Here is a 25,725-nt window from a genome sequence, read left to right as displayed (position 1 = left end):
TCACTGAGAGGGGGGTTAGAACTTCTTGGGATGAGTTAGAAGTGGTATTTAGAAATCTGAAGGTACAAATTAACATTATGTAAGTGTCTGCTGCTGTGGGTTGTCTGCTGTATTGCTGATATTGATCCAAAAAGAGAAAAAAAAAATTGATGGCTAGTTAATTATACGGTTTTAATAAACCAATAAATTGCTTTGATCCTGACTTTATTTAAAGTACTTGAGCAGGTTTTTTCGCTGTGACATCTGAGTATTTTTTTGTTGGGAAAACAACCCTTAGAGCTGTGATGGTTTCAGAAACTGGCTTTAGAGAATGAGTATTCTACTATCCGTATGATTGAAGTATGCGCTTTAAATTCAGAAACTGTCTGTAGAACTGAACATTATAGTGTCTCCTGCAATTTATTCCTCTTAGGATGATCTGTTACACCATAATCAGAGACAGCAGATACTCTGGAGCAGCTTTGCATGAATAAACTGTGGAAATCACAGTAAGATACAATGGGAGGATTCAGTGTCTGGCTTTAATCATAAACCTTCTAGAACTGTGCTTAGGTCAAAAACATATCAAGTTTATTAAGCAATTACCTTCCCACAGCCTGACACAAAGACACAGAGTTGGAGGGAGGCTCTTAGCCTCTTGTCATATATGGCAGGATCTAGAATAGAAAATATAATTATGTTTAGCAAGGTGCAGTAGACGCTATCTGATTTTTAAATGTTGCTGGGTACAAAATACATTCATGAAGGCACACCATTTATAATAAGGATCAAGCTTAAGCAACTGCATCAACTCCTAGACAAATCTCCCTCTCCCTGCCAATTTTACAAGCCGAGTCCCTTTGTGCTCACCTGGCTGACAGAAGACTACCTCAACAGCAAAACAAAACAAGCACACAAAACAAACAAACAAACAACACCACCACCAACAAGAAAGAGACAGTGGTTATTTTGTGTTAGTGATGAGACATGATATGACAAAAGGCTCATGGGTTGAGATACAGACTGGGAGAGGTCACTCACCAACTACCGTCATGGGCAAAGCAGACTCAACTTGGGGAAATTAGCTGAATTTATTACCAATCAAATTAGAGTAGCGTAATCAGAAACAAACCCCTAAATCTTAAAACACCTTCCCCCCACCTCTTTCTTCTTCCCAGGCTTAACTGTACTCCAAAGTTATCTCTACCTCCTCCCCGTGATGAGTGTAGGGGGACAGGGGATGGGGGCTGCGGTCAATTCATCACACGTCTCTGCTGCTTCCTCCTCCTCAGAAGGAGGACTCCTCACACTCTGTCCCTGCTCCAACATGGGTTCCCTCTCACAGGAGACAGTCCTCCACAAAATTCTTCAATGTTAGTCCTTTCCACAGACTGCAGTTCACAAACTGCCCCAGCATGGGTCCTTTCCACGGGGTGCAGTCCTTCAGGAACAGGGTGCTCCAGCATGGGTCCCCCACAGGGTCACCAGTACTGCTAGCATATCTGCTCTGGCATGGACTCCTCTCTCTGTGGTTCCACAGGTCCTGGCAGGAGCCTGCTCCAGCACAAGTTTCCCACAGGGTCACAGCCTCCTTCAGACATCCACCTGCTCTGGTGTGGGGCCTTCCATGGGCTGCAGGTGGATATCTGCTCAACAGTGGATCTCCACGGGCTGCAGGGGAACAGCCTGCCTCACCATGGTCTTTCACCACAGGCTGCAGGGGATCCTCTGCTCTGGCACCTGGAGCACCTCCTTCCCCCTCCGTCACTGGCCTTGGTGTCTGCAGAGTTCACACTCCTCTCTCCTGCTGCAAGATGCCATCGTGCAGTTTTATTCCTTTCTTAAATATATTGCCACAGAAGTGCTACCACTGCCACTTATGGGCTTGGCCTTGGCCAGTGGTCCTTCTTGGAGCTGGCTGGCGTTGGCTCTGTCGGACGTAGGGGAAGCTTCTCGCAGCTTCTCACAGAAGCCACCCCTGTAGTCCCCCTGCTACTAAAACCTTGACACACAAACCCAGTACAACATGACACTGCTTGGAACAATGTCCTGGGCCTTGAAAAACAAATCCTACAGCAACATGGTACCCCAGAAAGAATTGAGTCAGACAACAGGACTCCTTTCCTAAACAACCTCACAGCCACCTGGGCCAAAGAGCATGGCATTGAGTGGGTGTATCCCATCCCTTGTCATGCAGCAGCCTCTGGGAAAATTGTACAGTACAATGGACTGCTAAAAACTATGCTGAGAGCACTGGGGGTAGGACCTCCAAACACTGGGATACACATTTAGCAAAAGCCACCTGATTAGTTAACAGCAGGGGATCTGCCAATTGAGCTGGTCCTGTGCAATCAAAACTTCCATGTACTGTGAAAGGGGATAAGGTCCCAGTAGTGCACATGAAGAATCTGTTAGGGAAGACAGCCTGGGTTAGTCCTGCCTTAGGCAAAGCAAACCCATCCATGGGATTGTTTTTGCTCAAGGACCTGGGTGCACTTGGTGGGTGATGTGGAAGGATGGCGAAGTCCGAAGTGTACCTCATGGGGATTTTATTCTGGATGACAATAGCCAATAAATTAAAAAGTATGATGTTAATTGCTAAAGAACTCTGTCACTGTAAGTCATCACTACTATAGTTGCTATATGTCATATCAATGGTATTACAGTAAGAATCACCCAAATTAATGAAGGATGGATTTTCATAAAACTGAACAAAGTGCAGCAGTGATGGAACTAAGGCTTCAGCAACTGCTGCCCAGCAGTTTTCACAAGATCGATAACTTCAACCTGCAGACCATGGGCATGGGCCCTGTCAAATACACCAGCCATGAGTTCCAGATGCAGCATGCAACCACCCAACACCACGCATCACCTCTCCTGCCCTGAAAGACTGTTACAACAGATGGAACCCAAAGTCAGGGATTAAATGAACCCAATGGACACTTTAGAGTGATGGCCTGTAGACTAAAGGAAGGATATCTCTGTATGTGTGCATACATACATATGTGTATATATAAATAGCAAAGACAGGAAAAGTGGTGGTGATTAATTGGAAAGTGTGGGACCTGGGCATGACGTAGATGGTATAGAATAAGGGGTGGATAAGGTGCTGGTTTCAACCAGGATAAAGTTAATTTTCACAGGAAGCTGTGAGGGGATACAGCCCGGATAGTGGACCCAGGCTGGTTGGGGAGATAGTACATACCATGTGACACCACACCCAGTATGTAACTGGGGGAGCTGGCTAGGGCAGGGGGATCACTGCTCGGGAAGGGGCTGGACATCTCATTCCAGGAGGTGAGAAATCGCATTATCACTCGCTTTGTATGTTCTTTTAATAGTGTTATTTTTGTCATTTTTCTCTTAATTTTCTGTTCTGTTAAGCTGTTTTTATCCCAACCCCCAAGTTTTGACTTTTTTTTTCCAATTCTCCTCTCTATTCCACCAGAGGGGAGGAGTGAGCAAGCAGCCATATGATGCTTTGTTGCTGACTGGGCTAAACCATGACAGGTCACCTTTAAATATTTGAATTCATGCCAAGTTACAAATAATGCTGTAAAGACTATCCTCTTTCATTTATTTTACATGCCATTGTTGCTGATTTTGAGGCTGTTGTTGCTTTTCCTTCCTGCAAAACTTGTCTCAACGCTTTTAATCTCCAAGTCAGTAGTTTGTTTTAACCCATCAATTCTAATAAAATCACACTTCTCCCTCTGCACTTGAGCATAATACAATAATTTTACTACACATGAGCCTAATATTGGTGTATAACACAATAGTCTTTCTTTTTCCTTTCTTAGTCTTCACCTTTCTTACTGCAACAAGTAAAACTTTCAGCAATAGTCCTGTTCCCTTCCTGTATGGGAAGCTGTGTAACGAAATGGCATGCTCCTTTTTGTGATTCCCAGCTTCTGCAGTAATCAAGAGTGAGATTAGAAACTAAATTTGGATAGCTACATTGTGTGAGGTGGTAACTTCAGGGTCTTACAGTCACGGAGGAAAAAGAAAAGGTAATTTGCAGCATGATTCACCCAACCCATGAATCATTTGCTTTAGGAAGAGACAAACCGATACAGAAGTGTGTGTTTCTCCCCATGGACTACAGTGGGGTTCCAGATGATTTCCTCAAAATGTGGAGGTGTCCTCATTACAGATGTCTTAATTAAGTCAGCAGAACCTTGTCCTGGGTGTTTAAAGAAAGCCAGTGTAATCTGCCACATTCGTAACCAGCAGGGTAAGAAAATGGAGCAGTAAGGCAGTGGTTAGCCACAGTGGTGCGTAATGTCGCCATTCTGCTCGGCTCTTCTTCACGGACCAGCAGCTTGTGCATACCAAACGATCGGTTTTAGTTCAATTTCTTTATGGACAAAGCTAATGAATATACATAAGCAATCACCGTCTTCAAAGAAGCAAATATTTGAGGAGACTAAAACAACACATCAGCTCTAGAAGCTGTGAATTAGACAGTAGTACTGAAGGGGTGGGATTTGTATTGTTCCTGTTTTACCAGAAAAGAGGTTTGCAGCTAATATGAAATGTATATTAGAAACCAATGAAAAGGTGAGGATAGCTACAGGCATACAAGTAATGCCTTCAAAAAAAGTAAGACAGTTGTGGCAAAATAAGTACTGATTTTTCTTCTCATCATTATGCTGTTAAATCAAGGTGAGGAAAATGGATTTATTGAAAACATCTCAGAGCATTGGCTTCTAAATGACAGAAACAATATTCTTCTTTCTGCCCCACTTTTTCAACCTGCATAACAAGAAAAACACAATAAAGCATTCAGCTGCTCAGAGTTTGCAGAAGAATCCATTTAACCTAGAAGTGTATGGATGAATAAATGTATAAATTTCTCAAACCAGGGGAAGCTTCCTGTCAGACACACACATTGAGAGTGTGTAAACTTAGGTACGCAAACAGAGAGAGGTGAGAGTTAATGATAAGGCGGGCCTGATCTGTACTAGCATAGTGACCAAAATTCTGAAAAGGTTAAAACCTACAGTTTTTCTGACATTGGGCCTAGAATGAAAGACCCATTTCTGTGCTGTTCACGATCACTCGTTTTGTCCGGGCTCCGTATGTCGACTGTGCTCACTTTCAAACTCTTTGTACTAAGTACTGCAGGTTAAGTAATAAAGCAGAAATGTTTCTTTTCCCTTAGACAAAACAAAGGACGTTCAACGAAGCAGGTTTTTTGTTAGCTTGTTTGTCTGTGTGTTTGCTTCTCAAAAGTAAATGCAATACATAAGAAACCACTTGGGCTTACCGTTAATTCACAGGCATAAAAGATTACTTCATTGGCACTGGTGCTCCAGAAGCTTTTTCTTCCGTTTTCTCTTTTCCTTTTTTTTTTAATCTTTTTCTCTTTTCCACTTGCAGTGTCAGAAGTGATACACTCAGTTTAGAGGGGAGAGGACTTTTTGCTGCTAGCTCCTTTCGTGCTGAGATGCAAACGCTGCCCGAACAGCGCTTGATGTGGGCACGGCTGGGAATGGGCGGCTGTGCCCTCGGGCTGTGCCGGGCTCCAGCTCCCTGAAAATGAGGATGGGGATTGTGTGGGGTTATCCACCAAAAATTAATGAGGGAGGCAATCCAAACTATCTGCTTTTCTGCTTTAAAAACTCTTGGTTGTTCTAGGAGTTTTGGGTTTTGGTGTAGGGTTTTGTTTTGGTTTGGTTTGGTTTGGTTTTTTTGCATGTTCTGAGTACAGTGATGGCGAATGAGAGAGAGAACAAGGCCAAAGAGAGCAGGAAAAAAGGATTCTGAACAGAACAAGTAAAGAAAGAAAGGAAATGAGTGATGCAAAAAGTAGCAGACTATGCGCTTCTCCCGTTACCACTGCTCACTGCTTCCACCGATGATGGAAGATCTGTTTCTGGCAGCGTGACAGGTATGAAAGTGTATTGTCGTCATTTTACAGATGAAGAATGTTGGTCTCAACCTCATTTCTCATCAGCCTGCTCAGCTTGTTTGCATCAGCCCTGACTCACACTTCCAGTATAGCATCTCAATAGAGCATCTTCAGTATTGTTTTACAGGTTCAGTGCTGGGACTGGTAATTTTGGCGCTGGTAATTGCAACTGATAATTCAACAGGGACATAAGCATGACCCATCACAAATTTTGCTCAAAAAAATTACCAGTTGTGATTAAATACCAGACTAGCACAGGACTGAAAGTTTGCGTGGAGCAACTGAGACAGCAGAGGACAGGCAGCAGCAGCACAGAAGCCGTCTTGCTGTTACCTCGCCTTTACACCCTGCTCCTGCACAGCTATTGCTCACCCCCTTCTCCTGCCACAGCATCCAACACTGCCGCTTCACCCCACCCACTCACTTTGCTCTTTCTGTCCCCTTCTTGGGGTGGCGTGAGGTGGCAAGTTGCCTCTCTGAGAAAAAGAACCAAAATCAATGAACTGATTATTGTGAAACAGGGTTGTATAGCTTTTCATATCTCTGTCATCCTTGTGACCTGCTCATTCAGAGGACAAAGCTAGGTATGAAACCCTGAGCCAGCAGTCTGCTGCCAGACACTGCTTACCCGCTGTCCTCTGGCAAAACTTTCCCCTTACTCTTCCTGCTTGAAAAGTGCTAGGTTTGCTCTCCAGTGGTGTCAGGACTATGAAGTGGTTGCTTTCTAGTTCCCTTAATGGGGAGACAAACGCTGTCTAAGCACAGGTAGAGCTGTCACCACCCCTTCCACATCTACATGTAGTAGTTTCTATGAGGTTTGTGGGGAGTGGAACTTCTTTTTTCAGCGCAGGAAATAGGAACAGGCCTCTGGAGGTCCTCTGTCTCCAACCCCCACCAAATCTTCCAATGGAAAGTTAAATACTCACAGTGAAGATGGGCCAGAATTCTTTGTAATATCAGTTCTACTTCCTTGCACCTGTAACAGAAATTACTTTATATAACCTCACATTGACCTGTCCATTAATATTTCTACCACACTGAGTGCACACAACGTCCAGCACCCACGCAATGATTTAAGAACTTTTCCTCTCGCTTTTTCCAAAGCATAGCTCTTGGCTGACTGCACATTCTTAATTAAGTTTGCCTCCAGATTGGAATTTACTTCCCCCAGGGCTTTTCCAGAATATTTGTTGCTGTAGTATTTCTAAGCAGAATTATACAGCCCTCCATATATTCAAAGCACAGCTCCTGCTAATATCAGTTTCAGTTGTGAGTTTCAACACTTCTGCAAATGAGACCACAAGGACATCAGTCAGTCAGACAGAAAATGAGGAACATTCAATCAGTGACCACCTGTGAAAAATCCGGTTTAAGGAACTCTGCGGTAAAGACTAGAGCAGCTTGGAAATCTTCAGACAAAACACAGCTTCATCAAAAACGTCAGTTCGTGGAGCTCAGCATGTTCTGTTTAAAAGATTTCAGACTGAAGGAACTGTTACCAAATTCAAAGTGATGTCTGGAGGGAACTCAGACTTCCGAGTGGGTACTAAGAATCATAGAATCATAGAATAGTTTGGGTTGGAAGGGACCTTTAGAGGTCATCTAGCCCAACTGCCCCTGCAATGAGCAGGGACATTTTCAACCAGATCAGGTTGTTCAGAGCCCTGTCCAACCTGGCCTTGAATGTTTCCAGGGATGGGGCCCCCACTACCTCTCTGGGCAACCTGTTCCAGTGTTTCACCACCCTTATCATAAAAAATTTCTTCCTTATATCTAGTCTAAATCTACTCTCTTTCAGATTAAAGCCATTACTCCTTGTCCTGTCACAACAAGCCCTGTTAAAAAGATTGTCCCCATCTTTCCTACAGGCCCCCTTCAGGTACTGGAAGGCTGCTATAAGGTCTCCCTGGAGCTTTCTCTCCTCCAGGCTGAAAAACCCCAACTCTCTCAGCCTTTCCTCACAGGAGAGGTGCTCCAGCCCTTGGATCATCTTTGTAGCCTTCTCTGGACCCGCTCCAACAGGTCCATGTCCTTCTTGTGCTGAGTGCTCCAGAGCTGGACGTGGGACTCCAGGTGGGATCTCACCAGATGGAGTAGAGGATCAGAATCACTTCCCTTGACTTACTGGCTGGGGACACAGAAAGTGGCAGTCTTCAGATTCAAAGGAGCCCGTCAAGACTCATTCCTAGGCTAAGAAACTCTGTAAGGCAAGTGCCCTGAGCTCAGTCCGGAAAGGGAACTCTCCCGCACATTGGGATACAGGGTTTCCTGCAGCTATTGGAATAACTAACATTCATCAGAATTAGAGGTAGGTTTTGGAAGACTTCAGTTTGCCAAAAATGTGTTGGGAGAAATGGTTTTAAGTCAAATCTGAAACACATCCAGATTCAAAGAAAGGAAAAAACCGCAAAATTTGTAGAAAGTAAACATGGCTTTTCAACCAGCTTTCACAGACGGAAAAGGAATACAATTCTGATTTAAATAGGACATCATAGTTTCTCTTTTTGCATGTTCTGCCTCATTTACTTCTTCCTTCCAATATTTCTGAAAATTAGTCTGGCCCCCAGCTTAAATCACTTCCATCAATACATCATCTCTCCTACGAGGAGAGGCTGAGGGAGCTGGGCTTGTTCAGCCTGAAGAAGAGAAGGCTGCGAGGGGACCTCATAAATGCTTACAAATATCTGAAGGGTGGGTGTCAGGAGGATGGGGCCAAACTCTTTTCAGTGGTGTCCAGTGACAGGACAAGGGGCAATGGGCACAAAGTGAAGCACAGGAAGTTCCGTCGGAATATGAGGAAGAATTTCTTCACTCTGAGGGTGACGGAGCACTGGAACAGGCTGCCCAGGGAGGTTGTGGATTCTCCTTCTCTGGAGATATTCAAGATCCGCCTGGACAAGTTACTGTGCCACCTGCTGTAGGTGACCCTGCTTCTGCAGGAGGGTTGGACTAGATGACCCACAGAGGTCCCTTCCAAACCCTACCATTCTGTGATTCTGTGATTCTGTGATTTTCCACAGGATGAAGTAAGTGTCTCCTATCCATTGAGATAAGAAGGGGGGAAGTGGGGGAGGAGGAGGAAAGCCAAAGAAAACTTGCAAGTGAGTGAACGAAGTTTATTACTGGGCCACGTGGCTTGATTCATTTTACACTCATGAGTTTCAGGTCATGCAGCATTTGATGACTGACAGCAGCTTGCTGTGCTTAACTGGAACCTGCCCTGTGCATTACATCAATGTTTGCTGATAACTGTTGAAGCACACCCTGAGGAACCCACGTTTCATTTGCAATCAGGAAATGAACACCGTTCCTTCCCCAGCAGGACCCTTTTTGACCTGTTCCCACCAGTCTTAGTCCTTTCTCTGCCCCCACGTCTCCTGGTTTCTCACCATAGAACCAGCCAGGGGACAGGGATTATTTGGGATGTCTGTACTCCAGCCTGCTCAAAACAGGCTCAGCACTGAGTTTGGACCATGTTGCTCAGGGTTTTATCCATTAAGGTCTTGGAAATCTGCAGGAACAGATTTTTCACAGCCCCTCTGGGCAACCTGATTCAGTGGCTGACTGTCCCCATGGTATGACTCTTCACTCATTTCCTACCCAGATTTTGGCTAACACACAGCTCATGTTAAGGCCTGATGTATGCTGGGATCAGCACCATTAGGTCAAAGCAAAGACAACACATAGACAGGACACGGTGGCCAGAAAGGGCTAAAGGTCGTTATGCAGCCATTAGCACCTGCAGCTTGCTGTCTTCTGCAGCCATCGTCCTTGCATATTGGTTGTCTCGCAGTTTCTTCATAATCTGCTAACTCATGGAAATGGTGTAGACCAAAATTCCAAGCTGGAAGGAATAAATACATCCACTTACCCAAAAAAACTTTTGAAGCAGATCCAACAGCAGCTGCACTTCTGAGGCTTTCATGCTTCCCAGTGTGAAACAGGGGATGCCTGCACCATGATGTAGGAGGAAGGATGAGTGCTCTTCTCATCAGCTAGCTAACTCTTTTGCCCATAGGTGTGTGAATTACAAGTTATGAGTTGCGACTTATGAGTTAGAGAGCTTGTGAGTTAGAAACCTCGTGACTTAAGTGACGAATTAGTGAATTCACATGTTAGACTAGTCTGTACAAAGGGCATTGAACCTTTGTTTGTCATGTTTGTTTTGTTCCCTAATGAGCTCATAAAATGAGCTTTAATTTACAGAATATGTTGACCTGTAAATTTGAGAGATCCAAACAGACCGTGACACCATGGTAATTTTTTTCCTTATATCAAGCACAAACTTCCCAGTTTGCTTTGTGCTCATTGTCTCTTCTCACACCAGCGTGGATCTCTCAAAGGGTATGATTTTTCTTGACAACCTCCTAACTGGTATTGGAAGCCTGCTATTAGGACCCCTGAGCCTCTTCTTCAGGCTGGACAAACCCATTTCCCTCAGCCCCTCCTAGTAGGGCAGGTGTGTGCTCCTCTCCGACCACCCCATTGCATTGCAAATGGACCCCCTCAAGTTTCTCACCATTCTTCTTGTATTTGGAGCATAGTGTGTCCAAACCAGGACACAGTATCCCAAATACACTCTGAAAGGTGACAAGAAAAGGGGAAAAAACCCCTTCCCTTAATCTACTGGTGATGCTCCTGTTAATACAGAGCAATATGCTGTGAGTCTTTGGCTCTTACAGGGCTCACTGTGGATTTGTGTTTATCTTGCTTTCCCCCAGGAACCCTTTGCCCTTTTTCCACAAAGCTGCTGCCTTTGCCCAATCTCCTTGAGTTCCCAGGCTTTTTACAGCCAGTCTATTTCATGCCCTTGCATTTCTCTCCACCTCACAAGCAATCAAATCTTAGTTAGGGTCTCTCCAATTTCTGCAGTCCAGTTCCAAATGTGGTTTGTTTTCCTCATCACCCCTAGGCTCTGTGTAATCTACAAACTCCATGAGATCCTTTCTACATCAAATATTTAGCTTCCTTCTTCCCTGTGTTTGCATCAAGTTCCTTCTCACTCCTGCTTGGACTGACCTTGAAAAACAACCTTAGATCTTACTGACGGTGCTAATCCATGGACTCAGCCAAGAGACGAAACTACTAGGAATATTTTCCTCTCCCTTTTGAAAGTTCCATAGAGATAGAATATGCTTAACATAAGAAAGCATAAAATATTCTTCAAAAGCATACACCTTGTAAAACTATGAGTGCACAGGAAAGAAAGGAAGAAAGAAAATCCCAATTAAAACAAAGCAAATCCCACATTACACAAATTTCTTCTTTCAAAGCACAGAATCTCTAGATCTTTCCAAAGAAAAAGTAGCCAAATCATTAAAATTAAATCCAAACTATGCATTTGTCCTACCCCCATCTTTATAAGAGTAGAACTTTGGGAGAAGTTATCCAAGGCAATTCAACTTATACATAAACCAGAGATACAGTGGTGTAAACTTGGCTAAATTGTGGGACAACTGAAATTAAGGTCTTACAATGGGAAATGCCGAGAAATTAGAGAAACAGGTTTCGGAGAGCCTTGTAATGAGTATGCTCTGTATATCGGTAGGGTGCGTGACTGCACGTCATATAACGGACATATTTTCATGTTTAAGATACAAATTACATGTTTCAAAGCAGCTATATATCTGCCAACTGCACGGTATTGAAAAAGAAAGAGCGATACAAGCTCACGCTTCTTCACGAAAGAAAATGTTCAAGTCCCTTATGTTTGCCATGCTGCTGCTTAACACCACACAAAAAAGAACCAGAGTATTTGCACAGTTTGCTGCATTTGCAGGAACCTATCTTAAACACTAGATGTCCTTGATAAGAATGTAAAATGCGGTATGAACCCACTTATTACCTATCACACTTCTTTAAATAACATCTGTCAAATGCAGAAAGTTTTGGTAACTCCCAATAACTGAAGCATAAGCACGATTGTGGTCCTTGCGACCTCCTGCATCACCAGTTTGTTAGCAGAACCATCAGGAATGAGGTGTTCTCCTTTTCTTCCTGCTTTGGTCAGAAAATGCTGATCTGTTAAAACTCAACCTTGTGCAGAAGCAGATTAATTTTGAGAAGACAAGTTTTCTCATGAAGCCAGCAAAAAACTAACCCAACAACAACAAAATAGCCAGCTTTGTCAGAAGAAATATCTGAACGATCTGTTAACTTGCCCTCTCTGCACACATGCGGGAGTTCTCATGATCCACATATTTTGTGAAGAAACTTGAAGTTCAGTTTTGTGCTACTAAAGGAAGGGAATTCTTTTGAAATCTTTTAGTCCAGAAGACAAAAGTTTTCATCCAAGCCACACCATACTCCAAACCCCAAAGTTCTGTGCTGTCCACATTTGCCAGCAGCAGAAGGAAGAAATATGGCGAGGTAAAAGGGCAGTGATGACAATGGATTTAGCTCCACAAAATTTTTGCTATGTGCTCCAAGTTTAAATTATTACACTGTGTCTGTTTATATCAAAGCTACACCTTCCAAGGTGCCAAGCACCTTCAGAACTGGCTTAAGCTAAGCACACACAAGCCCACTGAAACCACTGGGGAAACAGACTTACTAGAAGTTAAATTTGCAACTCTAGCCATCAAGTCTCTGGGAAAGCAATAGTAACAACATTTTTTTTCTATAAGCTGACAACGCTAAAATCAACAAGCTTCGGATGAGAGATTTTGGGCATCTCTAATGTATGTCAGTAATAACAGACAACTCACTGCATGCTAACAATTGTTTTCTCTACATGCAGCTTCACACAACCTTTGGCTAAACTGAGGGTTCTTGTAGAGGATTTAAAATGCATTTTTGGCTAACTTAGCACATCAAAATCAAATAATAGTAGTAGTAGTAGTAATAATAATAATAATAATGATGTGGTAATCCAACACACATATGCTTCTTGCTGAAATGTCTTCTTGAAGCCCAGATAAGTTGAATTCATTGTTTCGGTAGTTTACCATAGTCTGTAATTCCTAGCTCCAAATCTCTTTTATTTGTTGTCTATCACCATGAGAACTTGATCAAATCAGCACGATTTATAAAAACAGACAAGGAGACAGAACATACAAAGTGTCTTTTCTTTACTAAATGAGATTATACGACACAATTCTCAACCCCTAAAAAGTATTTTCAGATGAAGTACAGTTCATTACTGGTTGGTTATATTATTTTATCTATTCCTTTACTACTTCAACACTTCTTTGAAGATCAGTGGAATAAGTATTCAATGTTTGTATTACAATAGCTCCTAGAAGTCTTGACCACACTATTACCACACTATTACCTTGACTACACAATACACATGGATTCTTGAGGTAAAAAAGACATAAATTGTATCTGCTGAACAGAGTAGACAGACAAGATCAAATAAAAAATACATCTATTTAGTCTTTCTACAGGTCTGATTTTTTTTGTAAAACAGAGTTGAGCAATATATTCCAAACAGCAGAAAAAGCCTATAGTTAACGTAGGGATTGAGCCTAGATTTCTGGGATACAAATGTATTTGCTTAGTCGTATGGCTGGTTCCAGGCTTATTGGATTTTTCTTTTTACTACATTGCATAGAATGGATCGTAGCAAAAAGCAATAGAAATAAAAAATACATATGTACTAATATTTCCATTGGATAAAGTATTCAAAGGAAGATAACATTCTATGCCGAAATGTCAAAGGCTTATATCTGTGTGTGTACATACTTTCCTATATATACATATACATATATATACTGTATATATACACACATCTATATATGACTGCAGAAATTATGAAGCCAGAAATCCAATTCTACCAACTGCATTGTATCTAATCTCACTGTGTATCTTTCTATGCCTCCATTGCTTACATAGAAGTAGATACGTATTCCTTGATGAGTAGCAACGCTTTGAAGATTCATCTGCTGAAGCATCTTACCTGTGCTTTTTCCAGTAAAATTAGTTCTAATCAGTAAATACTAATAGATTTTAGTAATTTATACATCATTTGTTCACAGGGAAGCAGCAAGTCAGTGGCTACTATTCTATATATTTCTGAGGGGTTTGTTTTCATTATCCCATACATTTAGACTTCTTCCTCCCCAAAATCTCGGTGTCAAAAAAAAAAAAAAACACCTCAGAATCTACCGAACACCTCCATTTTGTTATGAGGAATGTACTGTTTGTTGTTTACTCCCCATATGTTATACTGCAAATATTTTATTGATGGAATAAAGCAAATGTAAGATGTACTTGTGTTTTAGTTTTCCTTTTCAATTATGGATAATAATTTGATAATCAATGGTCCTGTTTATGCTGTATTTTATGGCCAGCTCATTTGATTTGTCTGATGGACAATAAATTGTTTCAAAGCCAAAAAAACATTGCTTCACAGTTGTTATTTAGTGCTCCCATTGTCTAAAATCAATCGGTTTTCTGTTAATCACATGATGGTTATATCTCACAAGTATGTCTGGTGCGTTTTCTGTTTTGGGTTCGCTTATTAAACCGAAGAAAAGTTCTCAGAAGTTGGTGGTGGATGGGGAGAGATGGAATTGGCAGCTTTATTACAATTCAGTATTTTTTCTGACAAAGGCATAGGAAAAGAAGAAAACTGCAATAAGCATAACAGAAATCAAGGGCTTCAGAGGAGTCTAACTGCACCAAAAAAAGTACCATCTCCATCCAAGGATATTTTGGCCCTTCTTCGTGGTATTGTAAGTTGAAGTTCATCCCCTTCTTCTAATTTTGCAATGCCTGGCAAAAGATTTGGAATATTTTTAAATTAATATTTCAAATACATTATTTTCATAAACAGTATTCAAAAAGTCATTACACGACATCTTACAAATATAAGCATGGCTTGTTACTTGTGATGAGTGCTTTTTTACCTTTAGGCGCAATCTTAGAAATTGCAGCCTACCCAAAGCTCACACTTAACGACCTCTGTGGAGCTGGATCTACTTTCCACTCTGTACTCAGCATTCAGCACACAGTTCATTTCAGCAAACAGTGCAAAACTTCATAACAGTGGTGTACCCAGATTCTTCACGTTATGGTGATGTGATTGTCAAAGTCAGCACTGGTTATTGCTGGTCCTAGACCACTCTGCTCCCACACTTCTGGAGGAGGTCTCATGAGTTTTACCGACCAAATGAAGTTACCAGACATCAGCTGATCCACTGCAACTGCAGAGCACAAAAGTTTGCTTCCTGCCAGCCACACATCAGCTGATGTGATAACCGAAATCATCTCGCCTTCAAGTTGCAGTCACTGAGCTGAGAGCACATCTGACATCTGCTGCGACACATGCTCAACAGCATGAGATTTGGTTTTCCAGGTGAAAGCAGAAGGGTGGGAATTTGGGAAGCAGGAACTGCGGAGCGGCAGGACGGAGCAGAGCTCCTAGTTAAGAAATGGGAGGAGTAATACAAGGGTGAAATAAGAGGATAGATGAAATTGAAGGTGATTATGATGCCAGAACGTGTGGGTGGAGGGACAGAAAGTTAAAGAAAATGTTTGGACAGCCTCAATTGCCAGGAGGAAGTAACTAATTTATTTTTGTTTGGAAAAAAATTTAGCTTCCTTCCCCATCCCATTCGTTTAACATCATTACTTGTCAACAGTCAACTCCATCACTCAGTGTCATCTACTTTTTTTATGAGGCATTGCAAAAAAAGATATATTTTATTCACAGAAGTCTTGCTGGAAAATAACAAAAGAGAAAAGCCTCAAATCCACCATTAAGGGGGAAAGACAGACAGATGAGAGCTACCGAATGAGGTCTAATAGGCCTCGACAATAATTGCTTAAATGCTACTGCAAGAATACACATGTATATCGAGCATTCAGCCTGCTGGACTTGCATTAAATATTTCAGTTGATCTTTCTTGTGATGTTTCTGATTTGCACAGTCAGAAAGACCTCCTTTATAGGAATTAACTATTTTTCATCTAACCGAAGAGTAAAACTGCAGTAGCCATTAGAAGGAGTAGAGAATTAAACTAATAAGAAATACCTTTGGAAATCCCACAGTAGGGTATGCAAAAATTGGATGACTAAAATTCATACATGCTGTTTTAAAGCAGATGATATCTCCTAAATATTGGGATAACTAAACATGGAATTCAACCCCTAAGTTAAACTGAGTTCTTCAATAAAGACACTACGTGCCTGCTTCAGGCATCTAACCGAAAGCACAAAAGTATCTAACCACATTATACAGTCAATGGAGACAGGGTAATTGTGCAGGTCACCAAAGTTACATGCATACCCTCCAACTGCCAATACTTTATCCAAAACCGTATTTTTTGAAATTATTCTGTAATTCTGCAATTAACCAGATCCATGAATGCAGTTCATTTTCTTTACAACTGCCACAATACTTAATCACCCAGCGCTACAGATTCTACTTGATACAGTTTGTTCGCAAACAAAGAAAAGAAAACTTAGATGTTTACCAGCAGTATAACAAGAATTATTCGGATAAGACTGTGGCATATTTTGGATGCAACGAAACAATGTCACCAAGCTGAGATCATCACCAAACACGTGGGCCTTCTTCCTCTGTATTAGGTGTCCCATAGCAAATGTTGTATCTGTATATAAAACCTGCAGAATGAAGAGGTGCAGGCTTGAAACATACTGTATGGAGACATTAAAAATCCCTTAAAAAGTCAGATGCTGAAGTGAATTGATCTTTCTCACCTGGCCATATATGAAAAAATATCCTGTTTCTTTGATCACTATTTTATTTCCTTGTTCTTCCAGAGCTGTTCCACGTTTAAAGCTCAGAAGCCAAGGGACAATGCTTGAATCATCTGAAAGAAACAATAATTTTGGAGTATCCAGAAAGAAAAGTTACTTTCTTCGTTTTCATATGACAAAAATCAACAAAGCTGACTTCTAGTCAAGGCTTACAGTCTCACCAGCTGGACTTCCCTGCTGAAAAGAGGATATTTGCAAGAGCTGTCCAGATGCAGGGCTCTCTTTTTAATTTTTTTTTAAATTCAGTGACTTAACTCAGTTATTTCTTTGCAGTTAGATAAAATTGGACTGGAGAGTTAATACATGGAATAGTTAGCTATAAATCATGGAACATATTCTTACCTTTCTGTTGGATATCACTTTTGCTGTCAGCAATCAGTTGCAAGCAGGCCTGCAGCACTGCAAAGTGAAAGCATTTTGTAATAGAAGAAATATAAATCTGTAGTAGAACAGAGCACGCTTTTGAAACTACTTAAAAAAAAAAGAAAGGACGTGAAAAAAATCTTCTCTCAGTCTCACCACTCATTTGAAAACATAAACTATTGATTTTAATGGAGATCTTACTCAGACATGCCAAAACAAAATTCATACCACAAAACCTACTAGATAACTTTCAGAGTTCAGGCAACTAAGCAAGAGATCTGAGACAGTAGCACGAGTAATACTTGCTTGTTGTAATCTCTGGTCCTAATATAATTGTAAAATGTAGCAAGTTGAATGAGCTAGGAATCATCAGATCAATTAGCCTTGTTAATTTTCTAAGCAGAAGCTCAAAAAAACCCCCAACCCTACCAGCTATGACAGATATCAGATTTTCTAATGATGTTTACTATATAATTTCAAGAAATTAGTTGCCGGTCATAGTTGCTGTAAAAAATTAGTCATATATACTGGTTACATGGTACTTTCAAAATAAATTCCCAAAGTCCATATATATATGTACTTTCAACATGTTTTCAGATATGCACACTCAGTCAATCTATACTGAGACTAAGAGAGAAGTTACAGAGATGACTGTTAGCAAATTAATGCACACATAACAAATAGCTTAGTATCTGTCAAAACTGATGCATTACTCAGAACTGTAGAGCTTGGTGACACTAATGAGAAACTAGGAGTTCGATCAAAGAAAAACATTGTGGTATGTTAAAATATAGGCTCGTAAGTGAAACAAAGATCTTGTAAAAAAATCTGCTAGGCATAAATGTCAGGGAACAGGATAAAAGAAAACAAAAGTATAGCTGCATTTGCTTAGAGCAGATTTTAATGAAAACATCTGGTTCGAGTGCTACTTTGAAGGCTGGGAAACAGAGTAGCAATATTTACTGCACTTGACAGAAAACAATACTCAGAGTCAAGAGAAGAAAATTCTGCCATAAATTGCTACATCTCCATTTTTGTTTACCTCTTTTCAAGTCAGAAGGTTGCAGGTCAGATTTGGCCTCTCTTGCTATAACGGGCAGTGCCCTGCTCCATGGGATCCTGTTCCTACACCTGCCAGCCATACTCACGTGTGCAACCAAGTGCCCAGCAGCACAAACCTCTTGCTGCACGGCAGGTAGTGAGAGGATCTGAGCAGAAAGCGGCCTCTCTCTGTATCTAAGTCTCCTTTCCAAGAGGGTCTGCCTGAAGCTGCTAGAAGAGGGCTGGATGCTCACCAGCACTCAGCCGTGCCAACTAGCAGCAAAGATTGAAGCACACGTCGGGGAACCCTCCAGTGTCACAATAATCACACAACCTACAAGCCCTACCTACGTTACTGGGAATGCAATCCTGCCAGCTTGCATCTTCTACACAGGATTGTGTCGTTGAGTTCTACCAATAGTCATCACTCATGTGCCAAAATCTATAGATTTTGAGACCGAGGACTTAAAGGCATCTGAGTTCCCTGCCTTCTGATAAGGAATAGAATGAACAAGCCAACACAAAATCAAAAAACGTATCACACTTCAGTCATTTTTCTATCACACTTCAGTCATTTTTCTATCACACTTGTGAGTGACAGAATTTTCTGGAAAAGAAGCTTCCAATTAAAATCAAAATGTGATTTTCCAGAGTCGCACAACAAAGCACATCAGGCAATTTATTTCACAAGGTATTCGTTTACTCTCCTTTGGAGCAAAGTGCCTTCCTAGTGAATGGAATTTTCTGATTCCCTAGTATTTCAGTAATCTAAATCAAAATTCTCATTCCTGCTTCTAAAAGAACTCTCTAGCGTGGCCACTGGATTTTCCACTAACCAAGCGAGAGGGTTTCTTATGGCTCACACTAACCAGCTGCTGTTCAGCTGGATACCAACGCGTCGTGTCCATAAGCAGTGAAAGTTATGGCTACTTTAGCAACTCTTGTTAAGCGTGCTCTGCAAACTTCATTGACATTCTTGAAAGTATCCTGATTCACAATTTGTAAATCTATATTTATGTTTCAGTTATTTGCAGCATTAAAATACTGGTCATCATTGCTGAGAACTGCTACACAGTGATTAAAATCAGCAAGTTCAGTACATTTTGACATCTTTTCCATCTTCTTAAAACACAAACCAACTCTAGATATATTTTCTAAAAAAATCTCACTGTCTCTTTTTTCAGTGTATGCAGATAGAAATAAGGCTCCATGGAATATAGTAAGCTTGCTCTTAATGGAGAAATACGGATACAGCAGTCTCATTCATGACAACAAAGAGAACAGAGATTAGCACAGTGGCCATTTTACCTAAAGACGCAAAGGACAAATAATATCTAAAAAAGTGTTTGAGGGATGGAACAACAACGTGCTTCAAAAAAATGTTCAGAAGCCATGACTGAGACACGACTATTTACAGTAGATACAAGCACTTCACTTTGATCTCAGTGGAACTACCTACATGCTTAAAATTCAGTAATTAATAAGTTCAGAGTAAACAACACTACCATTAAAGAGGGGATATGGATATACAGAGTATATTTTCATGGTAAATTAACAGGGATTTTCAGTAAAAATTTAACATTGTTAAGAAATGTTAGCAATTCTATTCCAGGAAGGACCCAAATCTTACCTGAATTACAATGTCAAGCATTTATGTATAACAAAATATGGGTTGAATAGTTACTATCAGTACTGAGCAGAATAAATCAAAAGCTCTACCTGAATGCCTTTCAGCCTAGCGTAAATCAAACCTGAGCATCAGGTTTGCAGTCTAAAGTATTTTTGAATAATTAATAATGCAAACAGAATACAGGATTCATAAAATATGTCTTAAAAATGTGTAAAAATATCTAGACTGAGTGTCACCATGCAGCCTAGCTGTATAAAACAAAGTGTATCTAGAATAATAGTGTGCCTCATCCTCTTGTGAGTTCATGTAATAGCTTTGCTTTGATGAGGTTTTTTTTTCTGATTTTAACTGCTCTGCAGGGTGTGGTTAGGAAGAAGAACATTTCAGAATCTCTTCTTCCATGAACAGAACAGCGAATTCTGAAGAAGTTAGTGACTCCAGATGCCTTTATAAACCACAGCCAGCACATGAAAGGATGTGTTCTCCACCAGTTGAGCAATGTAACCACAATTTCTAAAAGAAAGCAAGCTTTTGCAGCAGGATGGGAACACAGCCTTCTGCATATTTGCATGATTTAAGATCTGATATTGGTAAAATAAAATTTGCTCTCCCATGCAAATTTTTGTATTATTTAACTTGCTCAATCATTTTAGTAATTTGCAGTCTAACCTCATAATCGTTCCAAACAAAATTTCAAGTTTTTTATCTCTGAACTCATGAACAAAGTTTGAAGTTTCGATATATGAGGCCTGAGACATCTCAATTTTTGCTGAAATAAAAACGAGCAAAACCCCTGAGCTTAAAGAAACAGACCTGCTTGTTTAGGTTCTTTCTTTGGTCTAGATCTGTTCTCTGTAGAATTCCTGAAACATACTTAAACACTACGTAATTCAGTTTATAAATTATATACATATTCTTGAACAATTTGCAGTTCTTTTCCCTCAACTTCTTCATTTCTCATCACAAGAGATCTTTAACTTTTTGCTTGTGCATTTTTATAGACTGGTTAATTTGGTGATTTTTAATGAAGTCTTTATATGGCAGATTTGTTCAGTTCCTGCATTAAAATGGCTTGGTCACAGTTACAGATATGACTCAGAGCTAACAAGTGTCTTCAAGGAATTGGTAGCATTCTTCTGACCTTAACAGAATTACCAGCAACAAGTTCCAATCAGAACAACAAGGAAATCATTTACTAAGAACTAAGATGACTTTATGCGGACTTCTATTATACAGTATAAGGCAGAATATTGTTTTTAAAAATTAGAGCCTATTTTGTGTATTTTTGATTGCATAGTGTTCTGCATAACATGCAACACTGAATCATTCATTGCAGAATTTTTCATGTAAAATTGCAAGCATTGTATCAAGCACTGTTCTATCGTTTCACATAGAAGGGCCTACTTCCTTTTCAGTTAACTTGTTGTCAGCAGAAACAAAAAAGAATAACATGTCTTTTCAAGAAGTAGGCCTTTCTCTTTTTTTTATTAAGAGAACTCTTATGTTTCCCCTCTTCAAATAATAAAATAAGTATTTTGAATATTCGGTGGGGGAATTTTGTATGTGGCATTTGTTTAGACTAGTAACAAAAGGCTAGGTTTCTTGAGTCAAAGATCGCTGAAGTCAAGTCCACTTGTAAAAGTTCATGTTATCCCTCTCTCACAGAGATCTCAAACAACAACATACAAAGTCAAAACACTTCTAACCAACAAATGCACCAATTTGCCAGTAAGGCAATTATACCAAGAACAATGGCAAAATTCTCACAACTTCTACGCCATGCTTTCATGGCAGTAGTTATTTCCCGTGGGCACAACTGATACTGGGACAGAACCTGGGAACCACTAGTAAAAAAAAAAAAGCCAAGTCACATTCCAGGTTAACCTGTTTCACTGCTTTGTGGAATACCTTAGAATTTCTCCTCACTTCCTTCCATACATGCAGTCAGACTGGTTGAGACGGATAACCTCAACACACCACAGTAAATACGGTGCATGGATGCTCCCTTCTGATCACAGCAGAACATTGCCTGAATTTGAGTTTACAGAAGGCCTGGTGCTCACCTCCCTGGTTGGCCAGGGGAATCAGAATCCCACAGTAATGATCAGCATGAGGCACAGAAGAGAGTGTGTAAATGACAATTGACATTCGTACACTGAACTGGCTCAGGCAGTGGGACCTGTATCTTGTTCCTGGACGCAAGCACACATACAACTTAGAGAGAAACACGCAGGCAAGGCAATTGATAATTGTGACCAGGGTATAAAATTCAGGAAAGGTTTTTGTTGTGTAGCAATGTTCCCCTACAGGCAAAATTTATAAAAAGACAGGTAAATAAGAAACAATGTATCTGTTATTTTGTGTCCTGATATGACACTTGCCAGAAGTGGTTAGATGATCTATCTGCCTGCATATTAATAATATGTACCTTTCAAAATCACCCATTAACTCCTACTCCTTGTATCAAGAACTCTGGTTCTGACTGCTAACCATAGAGCTGTATTTGGAACTGATGCTTGAAACCCATCTCTTGAAACTACTTGAGCTGGAAATTTTCTCAAGACACGAAATGCACATAAAACTACTGATGACTAATAGTTTTCCGGATGAACACAGACAAATGCATACTCCATAAAAATATGAAAGAACAACATTATGTTAGATCCATTTTCCCTCAGTTGTCATTTAAATTAAAATTCTAATTCATGGCCACTTTTGTGAACACAACATCAAGCAAACAGAAAAAAAATCGGAAATTCCACGTGTACATGAAGGGCTGTGCTGGGTCAAAAAAGAATCATGGGTCATCCATTTCTGGAAATTAAGAATTTAAATTTAAAAATAAAACAGAATCAAACCACAGCTTTATTTATAACAAAAAAAAAATGGTTCTATATTTTACTTCTGCTCTCTGATGAGAAGCAATTGTGACATTTTCAAGTATTTACCTTCTAATGAATTGGTTCATGTTAAAGTGAAATTATGGGTCAACGATTAAGTATGAGACCAGACTCTACTTTGAGACCCTGTTGAAGCAAACAGAAATAGCACAAGAACAAGGCACTCCACTCAATACTGTAACTTCTCTGCCATCGTACCAGAATGAGTGCAGTGCATCTGCAGCATGATTTGGAGGCTGACAGGTTTCCGGTACCCAGAAATGGATGCGAGAAGATCAAAATGCAGGGCTAGGAATTGTGTGTATGGGACCACGTAACAGACAGAATTCAGCACCATGAAAAACATCGGGTTCTCTTATCTCACTCACTCTGCTAAAACAAAGTTTAACATTGACTGGTAGGTTCATGGTCATCAGTGAAGTCTGAGAAAATGTAACATCTTGCTGAACTCTGACAAGTTTAACTCATTGTAATTATAGTAGGCAAAAAGGTAACCCTGTCTAACAGATTACCTTTTACATAAATGCAAGATGTGTAATTTACTTTTTTTTAATATAGAAAAAAAATATGATGGCAGTGTTAGAAAACAGTTTTGTAGTAGGTCAACCTAGGCAGATTTCCCTTTTAAATGAATGTTCGTATTCTCTGTCTGTTATCCATCCTAAATAATTTTAAAGCCAGATCTATCTTTAAAAAAAAAGCTTACAGAAAGAAGTAGCTTGATTAGAAATCTATGTGAAGAAAGATAAATAGGTATAATCAGAGGTGGCTACCTGATGAGAAGAATCTTATGTCTGCCAGAAGCACAGCTAAGGACCCCAAAACCTTCCTCTCTCCCATACACCCTCATACACCCTCAAATAGCAATAAGAATAAAGATTAAAGCTACTGGGAAGGGAACTGGGTAACTGGCAGAGTATTGATGCTATAAAATTAATTTCAAAAAAGACATCTCCTGATTTTTGAAGATACTTGTGCTTTAGGTATAAAAGGTCACTATTTTTCATTTGGGGCATGCTAGGGTGGGGAGATCAGGGGAGCTCTGTGGCTCCCATGATAGGAAACAGGTTACAAGAAATAAAATTCAAGCCATCTTATCCTCAGTCCTGTTTGTGAAATCACTCTTAGCCAAGACCCCGAACCAAAGATTGCTAATGAAATAAAATCAACCTCATTTAAACCTACGGATCTTGGGTGATGTCCTAAATGAATACTCTCTTTTGTGAGACTTGGAGGTAATTACACCGATTATACTCTAGAACATAAATTTCATTTAGCTTGTTGAAGCTTAAGTGAAATACATTTCACATTAATAGTCAACGAAAAGCACGTTTTAAGCAAAGTCTGATTTAGTCTTTACCTACAAATTACTCCATTTTAACTTCATCCATTAATAATTTAAGATATTGGTTTTCGTCAGTTAAAATAATCTAGAAGTATCTGTAAGAGGATTGAACAGATTTAGCAACTCAGGAACATTTTTAGTTACTCGGTACAATTACAGTATGTATGCAAACTGTTATAATAAAATTCTGTATTTCATCCTATCAATCAGGTATCGTCATGTCTGGAAAGAGAAAAAGAAACAAGTGTGGCCATTTTATTCCCAAAAGAAACAAATATACCCCATTAATATTCCAACATTATAATACACATCAGATGTTTTCTATGGAAGACAGTCTTCAGTGTTCTCTGGAGCCCCTTTTAAAAAGGCCATGATAAAAAAATCTTACTGGATAGGCATGCCTTTATTAATTTTGCTAATTATATTAATAGATTGTTATAGTGCAGAAATGATGCTAAGCTTCTGAATTCCATGTACTCTGCCTCTTTTGACAGGTACAAGCCAGCCTTTCTCTTTGAAAGCTCCTACTTCCCTAAAGTTAAGGATCTTTCTTGTTACTTCTCCCTTTTAGGACAAGCATGTTTTCCCAGAAAAATGACTTGGCATTTTTATACTAGCTTTCCCTCTGTAATACTGGTCAGAGAGAAACAAGTTAGGCATTACACTGAACTGAGAATGATGGATTTAGAATTGAGCAATTTACAATCTGAAGAATTTAAAGTCGCCTTAGTCAGCCCTACCGCAGCATCGGTAAATATCTCCGTTAGGAGAAGCAGACTCGGGATCTAATGTTCAAAGTTCAACCCGCAGATAGCACGAATATCTGGTACCTTAAACAGCATGGCAACCATGAAGAGAATGTACCTACAGTCAGCACCATTCATTCAGCAATAATTGTAAAAACCTTAATGGGCTCTGGGAGCAGGGATCGGCTGGCAGGAGAAGATATAAGTAAATCACTGCTGCTTTCCTCAAGACAGCATCCAACGGTGGCATCCAAATGTGGCATTCAACCCGTTCCACCGGGTGCTATTTACCTGTTTCTTCTGCATGGACAACAGACCTTCTCCCCCTGTCTCTGCTCCCATCCCAGATTTCCTTTCGGACGCTTCCAGTCGGGCCAGGACCAGGAAGCCTGTTCTCCTAACAGGCAGAAGCGACAGTCAGGGAAAGCAGCCTCACATTTGCTCATCCCCTGCAAGCCGAAAACCACCCCTCCAGCTTACCTGCCTGGCGCCAGCTGCAGACGCTTGCAGGAAGGAAGAAACAGAGGCACCCGCTTTACTTTCATCAGGGGACACAGGTGGCCGGTCTAGCAGAGACCTTGCCTGGACCCTGTAGATCAGCTCGCTGCGCAGAGCTTCTAATTCTGTTTTCAGGGTGATAACATGGTAAAGAGACGCTGCTGCAAGGCAAAAGGACAGGAGCATCGCCAGCCACAGGAATGCGACAGAAAAGAGTCCCGTGGCGCCTGCAGCAGCACCGGGGGGGGCAGAGGGAGAGGAGGCGGTATCCTTCTGCGGGATGACGTGCACACAGTCCACGGATTTCATCGCTGCTCTTTCCTCACTACAGCCAGAGGGAGAGTTCAGCTGTCCCCTTCCGAGGTGCAATCCATGCTACCAGTTGCTCTCTGAAACTAAGGGCATCCAGAATATGTGAACAAAACGCCCAGATCATTTCCTGTCATATGAAGCCGTCGATAGAACCATTAAACTTAATGTACAGAGTGGAGGTCTGAGATTCTGTCTCCGTTTAGTTTTCTTCCTTCTGTGCTGCATTTTGGAAATGAATACTTTCTCATGAGCTGCTTGCTCAATCTACC

The 25,725-nt window shown here is 40.6% G+C and overlaps 1 protein-coding gene across 1 annotated transcript; it reads right to left on the bottom strand.

The window, feature by feature from the left end:
• Positions 1-12,987: 12,987 nt before the first annotated feature.
• TNFSF13B (TNF superfamily member 13b) lies at positions 12,988-25,725 on the bottom strand. Its single transcript, XM_009933473.2, has 6 exons — positions 25,127-25,725; positions 24,938-25,043; positions 16,964-17,020; positions 16,562-16,674; positions 16,315-16,465; positions 12,988-14,611 (listed from the first exon to the last, which is right to left on the bottom strand). The coding sequence occupies exons 1-6, from the start codon at positions 25,451-25,453 to the stop codon at positions 14,499-14,501; spliced, it is 867 nt and encodes a 288-aa protein (XP_009931775.2). The 5' UTR covers positions 25,454-25,725; the 3' UTR covers positions 12,988-14,498.

The sequence above is a fragment of the Opisthocomus hoazin genome, chromosome 1 (assembly GCF_030867145.1).
Source record: "Opisthocomus hoazin isolate bOpiHoa1 chromosome 1, bOpiHoa1.hap1, whole genome shotgun sequence".
In the NCBI taxonomy this organism is placed as follows: domain Eukaryota; kingdom Metazoa; phylum Chordata; class Aves; order Opisthocomiformes; family Opisthocomidae; genus Opisthocomus; species Opisthocomus hoazin.
The sequence above is the reverse complement of the archived record's forward strand: the minus strand, read 5'-3'. Positions and strand labels throughout refer to the sequence as shown.